The sequence below is a fragment of the Podarcis pityusensis genome, assembly GCF_964106645.2.
Source record: "Podarcis pityusensis genome assembly, chromosome: 13".
Taxonomy (NCBI): Eukaryota; Metazoa; Chordata; class Lepidosauria; order Squamata; family Lacertidae; genus Podarcis; species Podarcis pityusensis.
Window position 1 is genome coordinate 29,153,330 of NC_138038.1, and position 21,720 is coordinate 29,175,049.

General features: G+C 42.3%; 1 protein-coding gene across 1 annotated transcript; it reads right to left on the bottom strand.

Annotated features, from left to right (window-relative positions):
- Positions 1 to 417: 417 nt before the first annotated feature.
- LOC308461984 (olfactory receptor 6C4-like) lies at positions 418 to 21,529 on the bottom strand (the record flags this gene model as incomplete). The annotated part of the gene is made up of 4 exons (XM_080979157.1): positions 418 to 1,025; positions 1,255 to 1,362; positions 18,072 to 18,255; positions 21,299 to 21,529. The coding sequence occupies 4 exons, from the start codon at positions 21,527 to 21,529 to the stop codon at positions 418 to 420; spliced, it is 1,131 nt and encodes a 376-aa protein (XP_080835283.1).
- Positions 21,530 to 21,720: the final 191 nt, after the last annotated feature.

The window sequence follows — 21,720 nt, forward strand, 5'->3', positions numbered from 1 at the left end:
GCGGGCCGCGTAAGCTTCAAGGAGCATGCGCGGAGTAGCTGAGGGCCTGTGTCGCAGCTCCAGCTGACTCTGACCTTGTTCCTCCGGGACTGACTAGGGAGTCAGTGCTGTCCCCCAAGGCGGGAGAGGGACAGCTAGTCATAACCAATGCCTAAGCAACCACTCTCAATTTGTATGAAAATAAAGTTGTGGCCAAAATTATGCCAAAAACCTTAAACAAAAATTATGTGTGATGTCTGAGTTATTGGGGTAGGGGTTTTGGGGGACCTCAGCACGCAAAATGTATTATTAATCCTGGAAATGGATGGATTGATGCATCCTTTCAGAGACTGAACTGTATAACACCCCCCTCCAAAAGAGAGAGAGAGAAATGCCACAGAAAATGCTCAGGTTGCTTCTATTACATATTAAGTTGCTTCACCTCACAAGTTTCCTAATATTATTCCTCAGTGAATTTTTTACCTCCTTGTTCCTTAGGCTGTATATAAATGGGTTGGCCAGAGGCGACAGAGCTGTGTACAAGAGAGAAGAAATCTTTTGCATCTCTCTGTTCTCTGTTGACTTTGGTATCATATACTCAATCATGAGTGTGCCATAAAAAATTGAAACCACAATCAAGTGAGAGGAGCAGGTGGAAAAGGCCTTTTGCCTCCCAGTGGCAGAGGGGATCCTTAAAATGGCAGCAATAATGTATACATAGGAAGTTATAGTTAGAACAAATGGAGGGACAGTAAATATGACAGCCACAATGTAACTTGCAATTTCCAACACACTGGTGTCGCTGCAAGAGAGTCTGAGAAGAGGGAAGTATTCACAGAAGTAATGATCCATTTCACTAGGGCCACAAAACATTAACTGTAATATCAAAATGAGTAATATCAAGCAAGCTATAAATCCACTGAACCAAGATGCAGCTGCTAAATGGATAGAAGTCTGGGTTTTCATAGTTGTTGCATAGTGCAATGGTTTACAGATTGCTAGGTACCTGTCATAAGACATCACACAGAGTAAAAAGCATTCTGTAGCTTCCAAGGAACCAAAGAGATATCACTGTGTTAAGCAGCTGTTGTAGGAAATCCTTCTGTCTCCAGTAACGAGAGCCAAAAGCATCCGTGGGAATATATTGGAGCTACAGCAGGCCTCCAGGAAGGAGAGATTCCCCAGGAAAAAGTACATGGGGGTATGAAGGTGCTGATCAAAGACAATAAGGGCAAACGTAAGAATATTTCCAGTTATGGTCACAACATAAATTACCAGAAATGTCAGGAAAAGAAGTGTCTGCAATTCGTAGAATTCCCGAAATCCCAGGAGAATAAATTCTGGCATCTTTGTCTGGTTTCCCAACATTGAGACAAATGAAATCTTTGTGAAAAGAACAATGCAGAGAGAGGAGTCATATGATATACCACTTCATATTTCAGCAGAATTCTTCAAATTGTTTACAGGATTGAGCATGATTAAGAGTGTGAATGATGGTTCATTAATAAAAAGGAAAATCACAGATTTTTTGTATAAGATTTTATCAAAGATCACGAATACAGTTCAAAGATCCTCACGAAGGTTTTTATTTTCCTTTCAATGTAAAACTAATTTCAAATGTTGTTTTTTTTGGGGGGGGGGGATCTGTTGAAGGCAACTCTAGTCCTTGACAGCTGCTGCCATAATGAATTAATCAGCCATCAACAGGTTGCAAAAAAGAGAAGAAAAAATGTAATTCTTTTCCTGCAACAGATTATCATGGTCATAGCTTTGGAAGAATAGTTTGTGGGACATGTTTATCTTATAACTTAGGGACTTAACTGAATTTATATTACTTTGTTATACCTTTTACCTTTACCTTTTATATGACTGTCTATAGTAAAAGTTCCCTGGGCAAGTCTAAAAAAACAAAAAAAATATGTCACATACAAATTTAATAATAAGAGGAAAGTTAAAATATAATGGAAACAAGTAGAAACCTCAATTTAAACACATGCTAAAAGTAAGCACCAGACTATGAGACATAAGTTAAAGATCTGGGTAAATATATTCACCTGGCACTGAACAGATCACAAAAATAGTGTTGGAGAAACCTCCCTCAGCCATTTCTGAAAAGACCATACTTCCTGATAGTTACCCACCTCTCTTCATTTATGATTTGTCTATAGCTCTACTTCTATTGCTGTTATTCAGCGCAGAGAAATTTTATGATAACAAGTGGATCAGTTCCTAGGTCCTTTTCTTTCCCTCATCTCATTCAGAGTCCTTGTGTCTTTCAGTGCTACGAACTAAACACCATACCACCAATACAACCAGTGATAATGTGTCCTCTGGGGTTTTTTAACGCAACGAACGGAACCTACCATTCAACCATTAGGGACATAATATATTGCTAAAACCATGAACGGGGAGTGAGGGAATTCATTACAGCAAATCAAATGTCATAACATTCTGCAACACTCTGAACCCACAGAGCATATGACACCCCTCCAATATTTCCATAGCCCTTATCAATTTTCTTCCCCGGAAAACTTAATTAGATGTCATCTTTATTACTGGACCTGACAGTGGAGTTTAGAGAAATAGGTTTGGTTTTGTTGAATATCCCTTAGTGGATTGGAAGGGACTGGACATGACCTGTGGAGTTGTCATGAAGGAGATGGCTTGGTGCTTAGGAAGAATGGAATGAGTTCAGATAGTTGGAGATAGATGACCCGAGAGCAGGGCCGGATTTAGATGAAGAGAGGCCCTAGGCTACTACACCGCCCCTCACAACTAGAAGAAAATAGCCGCCCCTCACAACTAGAAGAAAATGGAAGAGTTTTCCTACTTTGTCATTCCTTTGAATTATTCCTTTCTCCACATTAACAGCAACACCTGGAGCTGCAACCCACCTTCATCCTCCTTGCCCTACTTATGTGTGCCTGTGAGTTTCATAGAATCAGAATTCTAGAGCACTCTCTCCTTGCTACCTTGATGTTCAAGATGGCATGATGATCCTTTATGGTAACTGAGATATTTCCATAGTCATCCCTTTTCTCCACTGAGCCTTCCCTCTCTACTTGCAGGTTAATTCATAGGAGGGGATGGAAAGCTTTATAATGCTTCCCCTTCTGGAGTTTGGGGTCATTTCACCCCACAAGCTTCCCACCTGCCAATCCATGGGTTAGTGTATTCACTGAGCTATTTGGGTTGCTGATTGACAGGGCCAGAAAGTATCCCCCCCCCCCAATCTGATTTAAACTTGGTTGGATTCCCCACCACCACCTTTCTTTCAACTCTGGTTTTGAAGCGGACAATTTTGCACAGTCGTTAGAAGATTGTTGTTGCACCTTTTTAAATATCTACATTTTCTCCCCAGACATACCACCATATATCATACCAGAAAGGTAAAATTACAACACACAGAAAATACCTTTGCCTGTATTTGCACGCTGCTCTTTCTCCTTTGCCACCATCACTTTTAATGATTTGGATTAAACTAAATATTTTAAAGGCAACTCAATGCACTTTATGCTTGAGGGGGAAATTGTATAGTTTGCATAGGTTTACTTCACAATACATTGATGATTTGGGAGGGGGGTAAAATTGGGCTGGCCAAACTATGTATGCTGCTCTTACTTTAGGGCTCGTGGATAAGGTCAGCAAAAAGTTACCTGCTGTTTACAGATCCATTATCGTCAGAAAAACTGGTGAGGTCCTTGGGAACATTATTGCATCATGCACTTTTCTAATGTTAATTTGTACAAGGTTTTTTCAACCTGCTCTAAAGGCCTTAATCTTCCTGGAGGATCTAACCAGTTTCATTATGACTTCTGCTATTTCCTTCAAAAGCTCTCTGATGTTTTGTCCAAGGATAAACCTCCAAATTGCATTCCAAATTTTACCATAGATGAAATTCTGTGGCCACATTAATCCTTTCCATTCTTCTTCTAGTGCATCTTTAAAAGACATGATTATGTTACACCAAGGATCACCCCACCCCATACGGGCACACTTGATGCCTTAGAACAGGGTCAGATTTGGTCTATTAAATTTCATCAGCATCTTGTGTGAGGCCCAAATTTGATGCCCCCGCCTTCCATTCTGCATGTGCACTATGTCATAGTCATGGCATCCTGCGGTACCCCCTTGGCTTGGTGCCCTAAATTCAACTCTGATTAGAAATTTGGAACTGGCACTTTTACAAGTGCCACATAATGCTCATTCCACACTTACAATAAATCAATCATTTCATGTAGCAGGACATACATTTTGGAACTTCCTGCTTTTGATATTAGACAGGAGCCTTCATGGTATTGTTTCCAGTGCTTGCTAAGCCATTTTGTTCTAGAATGCCTTCCCAGGCATGTAATGTGCTTTTGGCATGTATTTTTAGTAAGTGTTTTAAATTTCTGTTTAATATGTGTTTTCATTTGTATTTTTAAAGACTGATTTAGATTCTGTTGTAAGGCACATAGAAGTATTTTGTCCTAGCAAGTGGTATATAAATGCTGTTAAACAAATAAATAATGTGCTACCACCCAGTTTTCCTACTTCTGTTTCCATAAGCAACAATATATGGTGTTCTGTTCTGTTTGTTTTAACAGGGGGCTGCTTCTGTATCAGAAATGTCCAATCAGACTTCCGTGGGTGAATTCTTGCTTCTGGAATTTTCAAACACACGGGAGCTGCAGCCCCTACATTTTGCCACATTTCTTCTTATATACTTGACAACTCTGGTAGGAAACCTTCTGATCATTACAACTGTAGGCCTTGATCACAACCTCCACTCCCCTGTGTACTTCTTCCTTGCAAACCTTTCCTTTCTTGACATCTCCTACATCTCCGTCACCATCCCCAAATCCATGGTGAACTCTTTGATCAACTCCAGACAGATTTCCTACTCAGGGTGTGTTGCTCAGGTCTACCTGGTCATCACTTTTGCAGATGCAGAATTGTTCTTACAGCAATGGCTTATGATCGCTATGCTGCAATCTGTCACCCCTTGTATTACAGGGTGCTCATGAGCTGGTGTGTGTGTGTAGAAATGGCAGCTGGTTGCTGTATTGGTAGCATGCTTTATTCTGTTGTGCATACAGCTAATACCTTCAGGTTATCCTTCTGCAAATCTAACACCATTGGAGAGTTTTTTTGTGATCAAAATGCCTGGAAAAGATCAACATAATCACAGATGACCTATATTCTATGTACTTAAATATATACAGTGGAACCTCTACTTACCACCATAATCCGTTCTGGTGACCCGTCCTTTAGGCATAATGGGTCGCTGGTAGAAGCGGCGTTGTGTGCAGGCGCATTCAGCGGCAGCACACTTCTGCGCATGTGTAGACTGCGGCAGCTGCTTCTGTATGTGCGCAAACGGCAGAAGCCGCTTCTGCGCGTGCATGAATCACGGCAAACCTGGTATTTACTTCCGGGTTTCTTGTGGTCGCAACTTGGATCGGGCCCAAGTAGAGGCGGCCGTAGGTAGAGGTTCGACTGTATACTAAATAAAAAAGATATATAATAATATGTTCTGTGTGTTTTATTCCTGTATTTGTATGTGTGTATCTGGAGAAGGTATCTATAGATTATATTTATTTAAGTCAGATTGATTTCCTTTGACAACCATGTCCATCTACCATATTTTTCCGTGTATAACACGCCCCTGTGTATAAAACAACCTCTATTTTTTGGACAAATGGGGGAAGATTGCCCAGACTCGTTGAGCTTTTTTGGGGGAGGGGGGAGTGCCAACAATCATTCACCTGCCTGACTTGATTGCCGCAGCAGCCAATCACCAGCAGACCTTGCCACAGCCACCATTCAACCCCTCCCTCCCCAAATGCCGCTGACAATCTCCTCCTTGCAGCAGTCACAAATCACCCGTCCCATCTCAGCACTATCCATGTATAAGATGACCCCAAATTTGTAGCATTTTTTAAAAATGAAAAACCTCGTCTTATACACGGAAAAATACAGTATTTTCTTAAAGGTCTCTGCCCCCAAAGTGGAGAACAGTGTAATTTCTTAAAGATGGATAGGATGCTGTTTCAGGAAATGCACCTTCTCTACCACAAAGGGGATCATTATGCACTGTCTGAAATAAAAGCTGGCTAAAAAAAAAATCAACAAATCCCATTTCTGTGTATTTTTCATTCCTTACAACCAAACCCATAGTGCTCAACATTAACCAAAGAGAAGGAACCAAAAATCACGAACTATTATAACTACTGTTAGAGTTAAAAATAACATTTAAGTATGATGATGCTTAACTATTAAAAGTATTTAGGGTGCCACAAGATTCTTCAATGCAAGAATCTAGCATGGCTGCTCTGTGTTACGTGACCTGTGTTGGGAAAGCCTGAACACATGTAGGTGTCCCTAAACAGGGTTGAACTGATGGGATCTGAATTAATGCAGCATGTACATGGGATCTGTTATGCAGCTAATCTGCATAACAGGCACAAGAGGGCGGTAGAAGACAACAGATAGCAACATTGAGTGTGGCACAGACAGGTGGACTACATTTTTAGTTGGTACTCATAATGAACACCAGGGTGCAGAAAGTCATATACTGATGCGACTGTATGTTCTCCACTTCATGTAACAGATCAGTTAGGTGTTAATGAAATATGCCTAAACTGTACAGTGAAATGTGGGGGTTTCTTTTCATGCATAATAATCTAAGAATGTAAAGGAAAGCCAAAAGGATTTTAACAAAGGCTAGCAATTTTTTGTGGGGAGGCAAGGAAGTTCAATACAACCCAAAACATATATCCAAACGGGGTGAATGGGCATTATCATGTCAATTTTTTTTTAGTTTAAGCAAGTGTACATTGGGGCCAAATACAGATAGGTAGCCGTGTTGGTCTGCCATAGTCAAAATAAAAAAAATCCTTCCAGTAGTACCTTTAAGACCAACTAAGTTAGTTCTTGGTATGAGCTTTCGTGTGCACCCTAAAGAAGTGTGCTTGCACACGAAAGCTCATACCAAGAACTAACTTAGTTGGTCTTAAAGGTGCTACTGGAAGGATTTTTTTTATTTTGATTGGGGCCAAAGAAATGCTAACTTCATACAATGGTCATTTGTTGGTGACTTACCTGGAAAGAGATTTTGGGATCATGGTGGACAGCTACATTAAAATGCTGACTCAATGTGAAAGTTGTGAAAAAGGTGAATTCTGTGTTAGGGAACATTGGGAAAAGGGATCAAAAATAAAACTGCCAACATCATAATCTCATTATATATGTCTGTGATGAAAGTGCAATTGGAATTTCAACCTCCAACAGAAAACAGACTCCTCTTTTATCTGACTTGTTGCTAAACTCCTAATGCAGCCCAGCCAGGCAGCTAGTGCACAGCAGGGGCAGAGCTATGACAAGATCCGCAAGGATGAGCAGTTTAAGATGCAGTGGATCTCTGCTTCAGCCAGCTGATTCCGAGTTCAGTCAGGCTCAGCCGATGTTATGTCCCCAACCCAGCTCAGCCAAAGATATGCTGAAGTAATTTGCTCAGCCATTTGATCGGAAAATGGCTAAAATGAGAGCGGTGTAATTGCGCGTCGAGGTCCCCAAGACACCCCAAATAAAATACAATGACACTTGACTTTTGTTTAAGGTTTTTGGCATAATTTTGGCCACAACTTTTTTATTAAAATTACAGCAATGTGAGTGGTTGCTTAGGCATTGGTTGTGACTATCTGACCCCGTTCAGGGACAGTCTGACATTCACACCCCCCGCGAAGTCAGAAAGGGTAAGTCACCGGGGGAGAGAGACAGGACTGGGAACCATGCCTCACCTCTCCCCAAATGCTCCCAGGGGCTCTTGCGTGGCCCTAGCCCCTTGCCAGGGGTTCGGACAAAAGCATGGTGAGCCCCTGGATTCCTTTAACAGAAAACCCTTGAAGCAGCAGCAGCAGCAGCAGCAACAGCCAAATCCATGCCCCTCCACCAACCAATTCCCAAACCAATGCCTAACCGCAATCTTACAAGTTGTGACAATTTGCTACGCAGTAGGCAAAAACCAAATGGCACCAGCCAATCAACCAAACGGACAAAATTCCTACCAGGCCCCTGCCCCAAAGCAGACAACCCCATGACAGGCATAGAAAGGTCAAGCGAACAGCCTAACAATAGAGAGGGAGGGCGGGTGATCCGATGCATGCAGCGAAAAGAGGGAGCTCGATGCTGCGTGTAGAGTATTTAACAACTAGGGCTGTCAATCAAGAAATGGCAACATAAAAAACTCCCCAGTAACAGCCAGCCCCTGTTTAAAGATGGCCAAACTCTTTTCCGCCCAGCAACAGTGGGGTGTCTTACCAGCCCCCACCGCAACACAAGCTCTCCATGAGGGACAACACGCTTTCCCCCTAAAGGGACAAGACCAAGCGGGTGGGGTGGGAGGGACTCAGGCTGGATTCTAGGCCCCTTCAGCTGAGTCACCTGACCTGGCAACCCAGTGCAAAATACTATTCTGCCAGACTTAATTTAGGCAGCTCGCAGCTGGGGGGGTTTTAATCCCCACCATTTTTAATGTTTGTTTTGTAATCTTTGCTCTTGATTTCTGACAACCAGCAATACAAATATAAAGAAAATAAATATATCAGGCACATTAATGCCTCTCAGGCCTTTAAACAAATAAATAATCAAATCATTGATCTCAACAGGAATGGAGTTCCACAGAACTGAACACAACTCCTGATGTCTATGATCTATCTGTCTGAACCATGGGGGACTACAGACAGTGAATGAAGACCACTAAACACTTCAGTGAGTGGGCAGGGATATAAGGCATCTATTGCTCCTTAAGGTACCCTGGACTCAAGTTTTTAAGGACCTTCTAATCAACATAAAAACCTGGAACCTGGCCTGGTAGCAGATGGACAAGCTTTAAATTACTGGAGTTACACACCTACCAATAGTCCTGATTTCTCTGGGACATCACAAATTGACAAAAGCCACCCTGACTCCTTATATCAATCTGTGATGCCCCAGTTTATCTGCTACTGACAGAGGCCTCCAATTAGTTCCAGATATCAACCATGGCCACTGATGTGCTGAAAGGAAGCAGACTGCACTTCTGGAAGTGCACTTCTGGTGCAGTGCCAACTTCTGGAAGTATGTCAGTAGCCACGGTGGAGGTTGGTGGCGGCAGTGAACTTCATCAGGCCTCAAGGCAGTGGCTCAGTTTGCTGGGCCTCACAGCAGTGGCGGGCCTCATAGGGCTTCACAGTGGCAGCAGCAGACCTCGATGAACTTCATGGCAGTGGACAGTGGTAGCGGGCCTCATCAGCTCTCACAGTGGCAAGGCAGTGGCAGACCTTGCCGTGATAGTGGTTTTGTTGCAGCGGCAGCGGAAGTAATGAGGAAGGCCAGACAACAAAGATAAGCAGTGGAGCGTAGCGCCAGTGATGGTGGGACAAAACTGGATGGGGGAATAAGTGGTGAAATCATGTGGGGGGCCTGAACACATGCGGGTGGCAGCATGTGGGGGGGGGGAGATGCCCTGGCTTTTGGCTCAAAGAAGTTGGAGGGTATGGAGCTATGAGCTGGCAGTAGTCTGACCCCATCAACAGTTTGGCTATAGCCTTTTGCAGCAGCTTGAGCTTCCTCAACTGTAAGATAGCCCCAAATAGAGCACGTTCATTACACATTGATGAATTAGAACATCTGTGTAGCTCTGTTCAGGTATTATTATATATAATGTTCGTAAATCTTGGACACTGTAGATTTGTCCTGGTCAGGTGCATTTAATGTATTTTGTTTCGTAGCTGTGTGTTTTGTGCTCGTACTGTATTGTGCTGGCCATTGACTATAAACAATAAAACCGATTGTCTTATTGATGTGAACAACACCATTAGACCTCAGGCCTTTGTTTTGTGCTGTTAAAAAATCATTTGTCTCTCCTCACTCTGTCTCTCTTCCACCTGTCTGTCACACAACCAAAGCTGTACCTTGGAGACTCCAAATCCAGCTCCAAACTTTGCTGCCAGAAGGCTTTGTTCCCTCCCTCATCAACAAAGCCTCAAGAGTTTTGCCAAGTTATAATTAGGGCTTTTGTGTTTGCTCAAAGCCCTCAGAGAAACTGACAGAACTCTCACTCCCAGAGGGAGAAGGCTGAGAGACATTTACTCCTATAATTACTTTGGATAAAACTTTTTAATGACCTGGGTTGCTGCTAACTACTAAATACGAAGCACCTTGTTAACCAGGCTGCACATTAATGACATAAGGTTGTCAAGGGGAACAAGAGTAATTTTTAAAAAAATCATTTCTCATCAGCAGATGCCTGTGTCATGGTCTGCTTTACGAAAGGGCCTAGGAATTATGTTCGGGATGTGATCTAAAGATAGATTTACACTTCAACACTATTAATTTCAGTGCAGCCATTCCAATTTAGCACCAAGATGTGTAGGAAGACAGCCCTACCAAATTCATTTGGCTTAAGCTTAAATTGCCTTATATGCTGCCTTCCTAATAGGCAGGCACCGTGCATATATTACGTTTCCTCCAACCTGCTTCTCCCAGCTCTGCTTTCCCACCATTATACACACACATTTTGGAGAAATATTGGGGATACCTTTGCAAAATTATATTGTGAACACTTACTGTCCTTCCAATTTCAATACCCTACTCTTTACCTCCAGACATAAAATATATTGAGTAGTTGGTAGGATGCATCTTTTATACAGAACAGTGAGAAATTAAAACACCTTCAACTGCAACCTTTCCTATCCAGTTTCTGTGGAGGGGATGGATGGAAGGAAGTGCTTAGGAATGTATGTCCATTTGCAACCACACAGGAAATAAGGAGGCAAAACACAATCTTGGGTGACTATTAATTTCAACACAATAGATTAACAGTAGGGGACAATGGTGCAGGATTGAAGGCTGCAGGAGACGCAAGGTTGCCTCATGTCAGCCATTCCCTCCAACCAGAGGTGGAGCAAGGTGGGTGCGTTCCGCCCCGGGTGTCACCGACACCCGGGGCGGAACCGACACATCTATCTCCACCTTTGCCCGCCCCATAGGCGTTCGCCCCACCCCTGGGCGCACCACCCCAGGTGCCCAACAGCCTTCCTCCGCCACTGCCTCCAACATTGGCATAGCATACCCTCTAACACACTGTAGAGGGAAACTGGGACATATGTCTTTCAGGGCCAGGCTCCCACACAAGCTTTGAGAGCACGGCCTCTCAAAACGTGTCTTTGGGGGCTGTGCTTTTGCAGGAGACAGGTGATTTGCTTGAGAGCACCGCCCCCACAAAATGGGTGTCTCTGGGGGCTGCACTCTATCGGGAGCCAAAACAGGGTATCCCAGGACCCAATCAGAAGCCAGGGCGGCTTCTGAAATTCTGGGATATACTGCTCAAAGCAGGGCAGTTGATGGGTATGGCACAGTGTGTGGATGTATGCTGACACCAACACCAGGTCACCCATTCTCTAAGTGGCTGCAATGGCTACGCATTTCCACAGCGACACCATACATTTAAAACAATCTCATACCACCTTAAGAGGCATAGTTTTCATTGAGAAAGGAACACGACAAGGTTGCCCAATCTCTCCATTGCTTTTTATATCGGTCTTGGAGGTTTTGTTAAATATGATTAGAAGGGACCAATTGGTAAAAGGTATACAAGTGGGAGCGAAACAGTACAAATTGAAGGCATTTGCTGATGATTTAGTATTGACTTTACAGGAGCCAGAATCTAGTACTAAAAGAGTATTAGAATTAATCCAAGAATTTGGTCAGGTGGCAGGTTTTAAGCTGAATAAGATGAAAACTAAGGTATTAGAAAAGAACTTAACAGAGATTGAGAGAGAGAAGTTTCAGAAGGAGACAGGATTGACACTGGTTAAGAAAGTGAAATACTTAGGGGTTAATATGACTGCTAAGAATGTGAATTTATTTAAGGATAATTATGAAAAATGTTGGACTGAAGTGAAAAAAGATTTAGAAATATGGTCAAATTTGAAGCTATCGTTGTTAGGCCGAATTGCTGTGATAAAAATGAATGTATTGCCAAGAATGCTGTTTTTGTTTCAAACACTGCAAATTTTGGACAAATGGACTGTTTCAAGAAGTGGCAGAGAGATATCTCCAGATTTGTCTGGCAGGGCAAGAAGCCTCGTATAAAATTTAAGATATTAACTGATGCTAAAGAAAGAGGTGGATTTGCCCTGCCAGACTTAAAACTTTATTATGAATCAGCCGCTTTTTGCTGGCTGAGAGAATGGATGCTTCTTGAAAACACAGATGTTTTGGATTTGGAAGGTTTCAATAATGTATTTGGTTGGCATGCATATTTGTGGTATGATAAGGTTAAAGCACACAAAGCGTTTAAAAACCATATAGTAAGAAAAGCACTGTTTAATGTCTGGATAAGATATAAGGATTTGTTAGAAAATAAAACCCCAAGATGGTTGTCACCAATGGAAGCAAAGGCTCAGAAAAAACTCAATATGGAGGCCAAATGGCCGAAGTATTGGGAAATTTTGGAACAAGAGGGTGACAGATTAAAACTGCAGAGTTTTGAAAAATTAAAAAACAGAGTATGAGATTGGCTCCATTATTATCAAATAATGGAGGTGTATAATTTGGATTAAAAAATTGGCTTCCAGATGGAAAAATCAAAGTTGGAAACATTGTTAGACCCTAAAGCTAAGAATTTGTCAAGAATGTATAACTTGCTGTTGAAATGGAATACTCAAGATGAAATGGTGAAATCTGCTATGATTAAATGGGCACAAGATGTTGGACATAATATTATGATGGCTGACTGGGAACAGTTATGGACCACTGGCATGAAGTTTACGGCATGCAATGCCTTAAAAGAGAATTTAATGAAAATGATCTATAGGTGGTACATAACACCAGTCAAGCTTGCAAAAATCTATCATTTGCCTGATAATAAATGTTGGAAATGTAATGAAACTGAAGGTATATTTTTTCACCTTTGGTGGACATGCCCAAAGATTAAGGCATTCTGGGAGATGATCTATAACGAAATGAAAAAGGTATATAAATATACCTTTCTGAAGAAACCAGAGGCCTTTCTCCTGGGCATGGTCGGCCAATTGGTGCTAAAGAAAGATAGAACTTTCTTTATGTACGCTACAACAGCAGCAAGAATACTTATTGCAAAGTATTGGAAGACACAAGATCTACCCACCAGGGAAGAATGGCAGATGAAGCTGATGGACTACATGGAACTGGCGGAAATGATTGGCAGAATTCGAGACCAGGGAGAAGAGTCGGTGGAAGAAGATTGGAAAAAAATTAAAGTATATTTACAGAAATATTGCAAAATTAATGAATGTTAGAAGGATGCTGGAATGAAGTTATATGGTTTTAGCAGAAATGTTATAAAGAATTAAGTAAAAATAGATCGTTAATGGACCGAAGTGGAAAATTTAAGGTTAGAGTGTCTTAAGTTAAATTTTAGAACGAAAATTGAGAAAGATGGAAAGGACTTGCTGAAATAGCTAATTGAACAAATACAAAAAAGGGAGGTGTGAGGAGGTCGATGAAACAAGTATATGAAAGGTAAAGATATGGAAAGGTTGGATGTGTTTTTAAATGTTTTTGTTCTATTTTTCTTTGTTGTTTTATTGTATTGTTTTATTTTTTCTTTGAGGTATTGTAAGGTATTGTTTTGTTTTGTCTAATTCTTTATTGTTTTCTTTTCCTGTTCTCTTTTTCTGTAATTTGTAAACTCTTAATAAATATCTTTTTAAAAAAAATAAAATTAAGAGGCATAGTTTTCTCCAAAGAGTCCTGGGAACTATAGCTTAATAAAGGTATCTGGAATCGTTTGGGGACCCATAGCAAAGTTCTGTTACCCAAATTCTTTGGAGGAAACCATGACTCCTAAAATGTGCTTTAAATGCATGGTGTGGATGTGACCTACATGTGTACTCTTGCATATGTAAAGGGATCTCCCATTTCCTTTGTGTCAGGAGTGAACCTGCCACAGTAATGACCGGAGGCGCCATCTTGGGCCCCAGAGCATGGGTGCCCAGTGGCGTGTGTGCACAACATGATGTCATGATGTCACCCTAACATCATGGTGTGTGCACACCACTCTTCAGGGCCATGGTGACAACTGCACAGGGGCCTCTGCCTCTGCCATGGGGCCTCTGATGGAACCCGTGGTGGCTGTGGCTGTGCTTCCACAGCAGCGGTGGGGTGGAGCATGGGTGCCCATGGCAGCACCAGTGGTGGAAAGAGGCCAGGCATTCACAGTGATAATTTTGTGTGTGCCCAGGCCCCCAAGACTCCCTGGAAATGATGCCAGGTGTAATAACAGTCCCCTCCTCAACACACACATGGAAATCTCTTACATCCAGAGCCCTAACATACATCAGAAAGTCCCTGACAAGGTGATGCCCCCTGCCATACAAGAGTTTCTGGCCTGTGATGAAATTGGTTTCTGTCCCTCAACGCAAGCTATAATTTGACTTAATTATATGTTCTATTCCCATTTATTGCCGCCTATCTGGTATTGGTTTTCAAAGGACATGACCACTTCCTCCCAAGGCTCCCTGTATTTTCACGGCATTGATCAGTTTGTTCCTGTTGGTGAGGACCAAGTTCAAGAGAGATGACACCCTTGTTGCTTCTGCCGCCTTCTGGGAGATGAAATTGACATAGAGGAATTTGTTGGACCTTACATTCTTGGCAGATTTTGAGTTCCAGCAGATGTCAGAGTTGTTTAAGTCTCCCATGAATATTGCATCTCTCCTTTTTGAATGTTTGGTAAGCTGCTTTAGGAAGGCATCATCCATGTCCTTGTGTATTTTTTTTTAACCCACCTCTTTCTTATTTAAGAATCTATAATCTATACATTCATAAAATATAGCAAGTTGAAATGCAACATATAAAGGTAAAGTTAACAAAAGATCCATAAAAAATAATTAGAACCATCAACAAATACTGGCTGGTTAACTGAGAGAAAAGTCAGGTCGCAAAGTCCCATCTAAACAACAGCAGCAAAAGTTTGCAAATGACATCCCAAGGAAGGGAAAGATCAATGGTTCTTGCCAAATCCCTGCTGGTAGGAAATTCCACAGGGTGAGGCCTACACCCTCAATCCCTAGTGAATGCCAGTTGAACCTTGAGGCCATGGGGATCCATCAGAATTGCCCCATCACAGGATTTGAGCAATCAAGTTGAACCATAAGGAATTAGGTGGTCCCTTAGGCAATTGGGCTGAAGATGAACCTGGCTTGGTAGTAAATTGGTAAAAAGTTCAGCTCTCTCAGAAGTAACCAGTTGCTATTAATCTGCTCCCATTAATCTAGCTGCTGCATTCTGAAAAAGTTGAAACATCTGGGCTAGATACAAGGGAAGTTCTAAATAAAATGTGTTAAGTAATCAAACCTTGAGGTTACCGGTGCTTGAACCACTGTTGTCAGGTTGTCATGGTCCAGGAACGGTCATAGCTTCATACCAACCAGAGCTGGTAAAAAGCACTCCTGGCCACTGAGGTAATTTTGGCCTTGGTGACAGTGACAGAGCAAGGAATACACACACACACACACACACACACACATTTTCCTTCAGAGGGAGTGCCACCCTTTCAGAACAGGCAGCTGACCTATCTCTGAGACATAGGAACCACCCACCCAAAAGGCTTCCATCTTTCCATATTCAAGTTTGGTTTATTGACCCTCATTTATTTCACCACTGCATTCATGCACCAGCCCTGGGTTTGCACACACTTGACTGATTCAGATATAATGGAGAAATAGCCTTGGGTATCGTCAACTTATTGATGATACCTTGCTTCAAAACACTTAATAGCCACTTCCACAGCTTCATTGGGAAAATAATTGGAACAAAATAGTGCTTGTGGCACACCATGATGATGGGAAGTTCTGCTTCTGCACATGAGTTTGGCAAACCGCTCTGAGCTGAAGCATTCCTTCCTCATCCACCCTAGAATGTTCAGTTCACATTGAGTTCATGAAACATCGTACCTTGACCTGTTCTTAATGCATGGTTGACCACATCTACGGAATGTGATTGTTATGCTCTTTTAAGTTTTGCAATATCAATCATTAGTAATAGTTTAATAAGGAGGTTTTCATACCTGTCTAACCATGTGTTCCCTTTCCCAACCTTTAATCTATTGATGATTAATGCCTATATGACCCTTGCATTGTATTTGTGTTAACCAATCAGCAACAAGCACATATGTGGCAATGCTGTAATATTCAATAAAAGGGACTCTCCGAGACATGCTTGGAAGATGCCTCCCATATGACACTTGTCATTTGTCTGTCGTTTATTTCAACCCAACACCATGTTATAGACACCAGAGAGCCAAAGAACACTCTCTCACTGTTACTGTCTGGACATGACCCTGCATATAGGAATAGAGACAGTGCATCACAAAACCATCAGTACCTATCCCACAGATTTAGTCAAGGAGAATACCATAGTTAATGGAGTTGATATCCACTGTGAGATTGAGCAGAAGTAGCAGGGTTTCATTGCCCCTCTCCCTCTCTATATAAAGCTCATCTATCAGGGGCCCCAAGGCTGATTCAGTTGCATTCAGTTGCAAACCCAGGCCCAGACTACCATGGATCCAGATAATCAGTTTCATCTAGGAATGCCACAACCAGCTCAACCACCTTCTCCAGAAAGGAAATATTTGCAACCAGGTGATAGATGTTAAAATAAATTGGGTCCAGAGATGGGATTTTAGTAGTAGTTGCACCAATACTTCCTTTAAGGTGGCAGTTACCTGCACCTACCTATTAAACACCCTCCCCAACTCAATTTCATCAGCCATGATGAGCAGGAATTAAGAAGGCATATAGTTGAACGCATCTCTTTGCAAGCACCCTGCCACATAATCAGGCCTCATAAACGGAAATTGATCCTATGAAGTTGGAGAAGACGTAGCAGTGAACACTTTATCTGGGACTGAACCAAAATGGTTGCATCTAAATCACTGTGGAGGTGAAATACTTTATCTTCACAGCAGGCCTCTGTTGCTTCCAGAGTCCTATTCACACCACACCAGGTAAGACCAGATTCTGGATGAGCCAGAAGAGCTCTGTGGGACAATCACAGGCATACCTCCGATATATTGCAGGTTCAGTTCCAGGTCACCGCAATAAAGTGAATATTGCAATAAAGAAAGTTATACACCCCCCACCCCCCCCCAAATATATGTTACCTTTACAGTGGTACCTCGGGTTAAGTACTTAATTCGTTCTGGAGGTCTGTTCTTAACCTGAAACTGTTCTTAACCTGGAGCACCACTTTAGCTAATGGGGCCTTCTGCTTCTGCCATGCCGCCAGAGCACAATTTCTGTTCTCATCCTGAAGCAAAGTTCTTAACCCGAGGTACTATTTCTGGGTTAGCGGAGTCTGTAACCTGAAACGTATGTAACCTGAAGCGTATGTAACCCAGGGTACCACTGTACACTATATTGCAGACTATTAAGTGTGAAATAGAATTTTGTTTTTGTTTTTTTAAAAAATGTACATACTTTAATTTAAAATAAAAATAATACTTGATTGCTAAAAAATACTAACCACCACCTGAGCCTTTCAGTGAGTCATAATTTTTTTGCTGATGGAGGGTCTTGCCTCAATGCTGATGGCTGCTGAATGATCAGAGTTGTGGTTGCTGAAGGCTGGCTTGGCTGTGGCAATTTCTTAAAATAAAACAGCAATGAGGTTTGCTGCATTGATTGACTGTCTGCAGCTACACCTGCATCCTTGTAAGGAGCAGCAGGAGTCACTGTGCTGCAAGACAGGCACCAGCAGCTTAGTCTCCAACTCAGTAGCTGCAGCAACCCTTCAAAACCAGATTGTCTCTGAAGCTCAGTAAATCAAAACACAATGAAATGAGATATGCCTGTACTTGAGGAGGCAGTAGAGACTATGAAGTAAGATTTATTCACTGCTCTTATTGCCACATTGTTGATGCGATTGTGTGCTGTAACCCATGCTCAGTTGGCCTCGAGCAAGATCTAAACAGCCAGTGCTCTAGTTGACATCCATATCTTATCACATGCAATGATAGAGTACCAGGGGGCATTATGGGCACTTGGGAGTGATGATGTTAGTAGCCTTCTACATCTCACCATTCCACAGTGAGATGGGTGCCTCAACAGGATCGCCTGCTCTATCCACTGGAAAGTCCCCCAGAGCATTCAGGGATACATTAGGATCCATAAATCTTGAAGGGCAGACCATCTTCATCAGTCCCCCACTCTTGTCATGGCGGATAACTGTCATGAGTCCAAACTTCACCAGGAAGTAATCTATCTAAAATATTAGATAGTCCGTGTTACAATGATACATATAGATGTACACTTAATATATTTTAATAGTCAGTGAAAAAGCAAAGCAGTTCTACCTGTGTTTGAGCAACAGATTGTTCAGACAATCCATTAGCAGCCATTCTAGGTCGAATTCAATTGCTCCTTTCGTCACCTGACATCTTCTGAATTGGTAGCTGTAATACCACCTTCTGGACATCTGCAGTGCAAAAGGGTGGCACTAAAAAGTACCACGAACAATTGTTCAACTGAGTGAGGAATCTCACGGTGACTGTTAGATATGTGTATGTGTGATGTTATGTAGATGTCCCAACAGCATGAAGAGGCCAGTCTCAGCACAACTCATGTTACTGTTACCATTTTTAAGGATGATTCATGGAAGTTGTTTGATATCATAGCACTAAAAAAGGATCAGAGTATAATCCAGGCAACTGACACCAAAGGATAAATGGATAACATTTACATTAAATGGAGATTCATTAAAAGATCATGATCTGCATCCATTTATTTTTTTAATTCCCACAGTATACAGTATGTCCATGGGGGGGGGGGAGAGCTTATTTATCAAATTTAGGGTCCAGATGTTTTAATGTTTCAAGTGGTATAGGTATGTGTGTTGGGGAACTAGCTGGCTTTTAGGACAACTCTGTGGTGTGCTGGACTTTTTCCTTTTTCAAACAGGTTTCTAAGTACAGTGTAGTGGTTCTCACTACCTTCAAGAGGAAACAGGAAATATAGCTTCCTGTGTAGTACAGATTAGACCCCAATTGTGAAAATGATCAATATCTATCATTTCTAACAACAAAAGGTGTATTCGTTTCTTCTCCCAAATTATGATTCAGCTTGTAACTTCCATGATGTTGCCTATACACCTTTCGTATTCCTTTCCTTCATAGCATTCTTACGCAAACATTCCTGTGATTATTCTCTAGCTTGTGCTTCCATCTAGTGGTTATTTTAAAGAAAGCATTAATGGGGATGCTATCACAGAATCTCAACTAGGCACTCTGATATTATATGTAGTATTCATCACAGATCTCTTATTTTTCACGGTCTTATAAAATAAAATAGTAAGTTCAATTTAGAACTGGCACCACTGAGTCCCGCTTAAGGCGGAAAGTTTATGGTCAGAGGCCGCAGAGGAGAATGGCTGTTGGGCAGGTAGAGATCTCTCTTCAGACATTTTGTTGGGCTCCTGTGGCAATTGAAGGAATGGCACTTTTCATATGCAAATTATAACCTGAAGATAAACTGGAAATTAAAATAAGGCTTTACTCCTAATCCTGTTTACTCAAAAGTAAACTTCATAAAAGTTAAAAATAACAAAGATCTCTTTGGAGGAAAAAGTGGTATATAAATGCAATAAACGCATGTCAGTACCAGGGGTTTCTGGAGAAAACAAATTACAGTGGTACCTTGGGTCACAAACACCTCGGGTTACAAACACTTCGGGTTACAGACTCCGCTAACCCAGAAGTAGTAGCTCGGGTTAAGAACTTTACCTCAGGATGAGAACAGAAATCGTGCAGCGGCAGCGGGAAGCCGCATTAGCTAAAGTGGTACCTCAGGTTAAGAACGGTTTCAGATTAAGAACGGACCTCCAGAACGAATTAAGTTCATAACCAGAGGTACCACTGTATCTAGATCCATTTCAATCTGGTTTCAGGTCTGGTTATGGGACAGATGGCTTTGGTCACTATGATTGATGACTTACACCAGGAATTAGATGCAGAGAGTATGTTCCTGCTAGTTCTGTTGGACCTCTCAGTGGTTTTCAGTACCGTCAGCCATGGTACCCTTCTGGGCCACTTTCCTGAAATGGGATTTGGAGGCACTGTTTGGGGACAAAACTCTGTGTTTTTGTTGCTCTGTAAAAATATGACACTACATCATACCATAGTGTTGTTCTTATGGGGCATTCAGTTCCATATTTTGAGGGAAGAACCCTGGGCTGTTGAGGGCAGCCTAGCTGACAGTTAATCATTATTTGAGTGTTCAGACCCAGAAACCTCCCCTCTAAATAAATTCACGCTTGACTCAAATTTTGGTTTTTGGCAGAATTTAGGCCACAACTTTATTGATTACAGAAAGTGACTGGTTGCATAGGCTCTGGTTCGACTAGCTCCCTGCCATGCAGGTAGAGCTGACCCAGGGATCCAGCATAGGTCAGCTAAGGGTGAACACCTGGATAAGCGGAAAGCCTATCTCCGCCACAGGCTATCTCTGCCACACAAATGTCCCCCTGGACTCAGGCACGGGCACAACCCCCTCTCAGGGGTTGACCAAACCATCAAGTCCCTGGAATCATTTAACGGAATACCCTTCACATAGGGATGGCCAGAGCGTTCTCCCATCCCTATCACCTGAACCAGAGCCTATCCACCACACGAGCATCTGTGCTCACTGCCAACCAATCACACCTGTAACCTGTTGGGTTGAAATAAGCGACAGACGAATGGCAAGGTGTCATACGGGAGGCATCTCTCGAGCAAGTCTCGGAGAGTCCCTTTTATTGAATATTACAGCATTACAGCATATGTGCTTGTTGATAATTGGTTAACATGAATACAATGCAAAGGTTGAATATAGATATTAAACATCGATAGATTAAAGGTTGGGAAAGGGAACACAGAATTGGACAGGCGTGAAACCTCCTTATTAAACATATTAACTAGTGATTGAGTATCAAGACTTAAACTATTACTAATGATTGATATAGCATGACATGAAAGAACATAACAATCGCGTTCCATAGATGTGGTCAACAATGCATTAAGAACAGGTCAGGGTACTGAACTCAATGTGAACTGATCAGAACATTCCCAGACCCATGCGTAGAGGCAAAAACATCCCAGCATCCATCCCTTAACTCCGCTGACACAGCAGTCAGCCATAAATCATTCTCAATCACAGAGAGATGAACCCCATCAAGCCTGTAAAGGGATGCATCTTGGAAGGTAATGCCCAGGTGACGGATCACTATCCCACTCAGGGCCAGAACCTCCTTGGCCACTGTGCTCTGGACGCACCTTCTGGCCCTCTCGTTGGCAGCTGGGCATCACCTTCCTTGCCACGTACGTTGCTGTAACAGCTGCAACCAAAAAAATCTTGAGTCCAGGAAGAGCTGCCTTCAACTCTTCCAAGTCCTCCTGCATGCGGGTCCACAGGCTCAAGCAGGGAGCTTCCGGCAAATCATTCTCGCCCTGCTGCACCACCATCACCGCAGGCATGCCTTCCTCAGACACTTTCGCCTGCACCATTGGGAGAAGCTCCTCCCAACACATTCCTCATCTGGATATCCAGGATACACACACATGGTCGGGGAGCCTGAGCCTGCATCCAAATCCAGACTCCGCCGCCCTCCTGCTGGCCCAGTGGACAATGCTGTGCCTGACTATCCAGACGTGCAGGGTACAAAGCCACAAATACAGAATCAGAATCCATGGCAAAA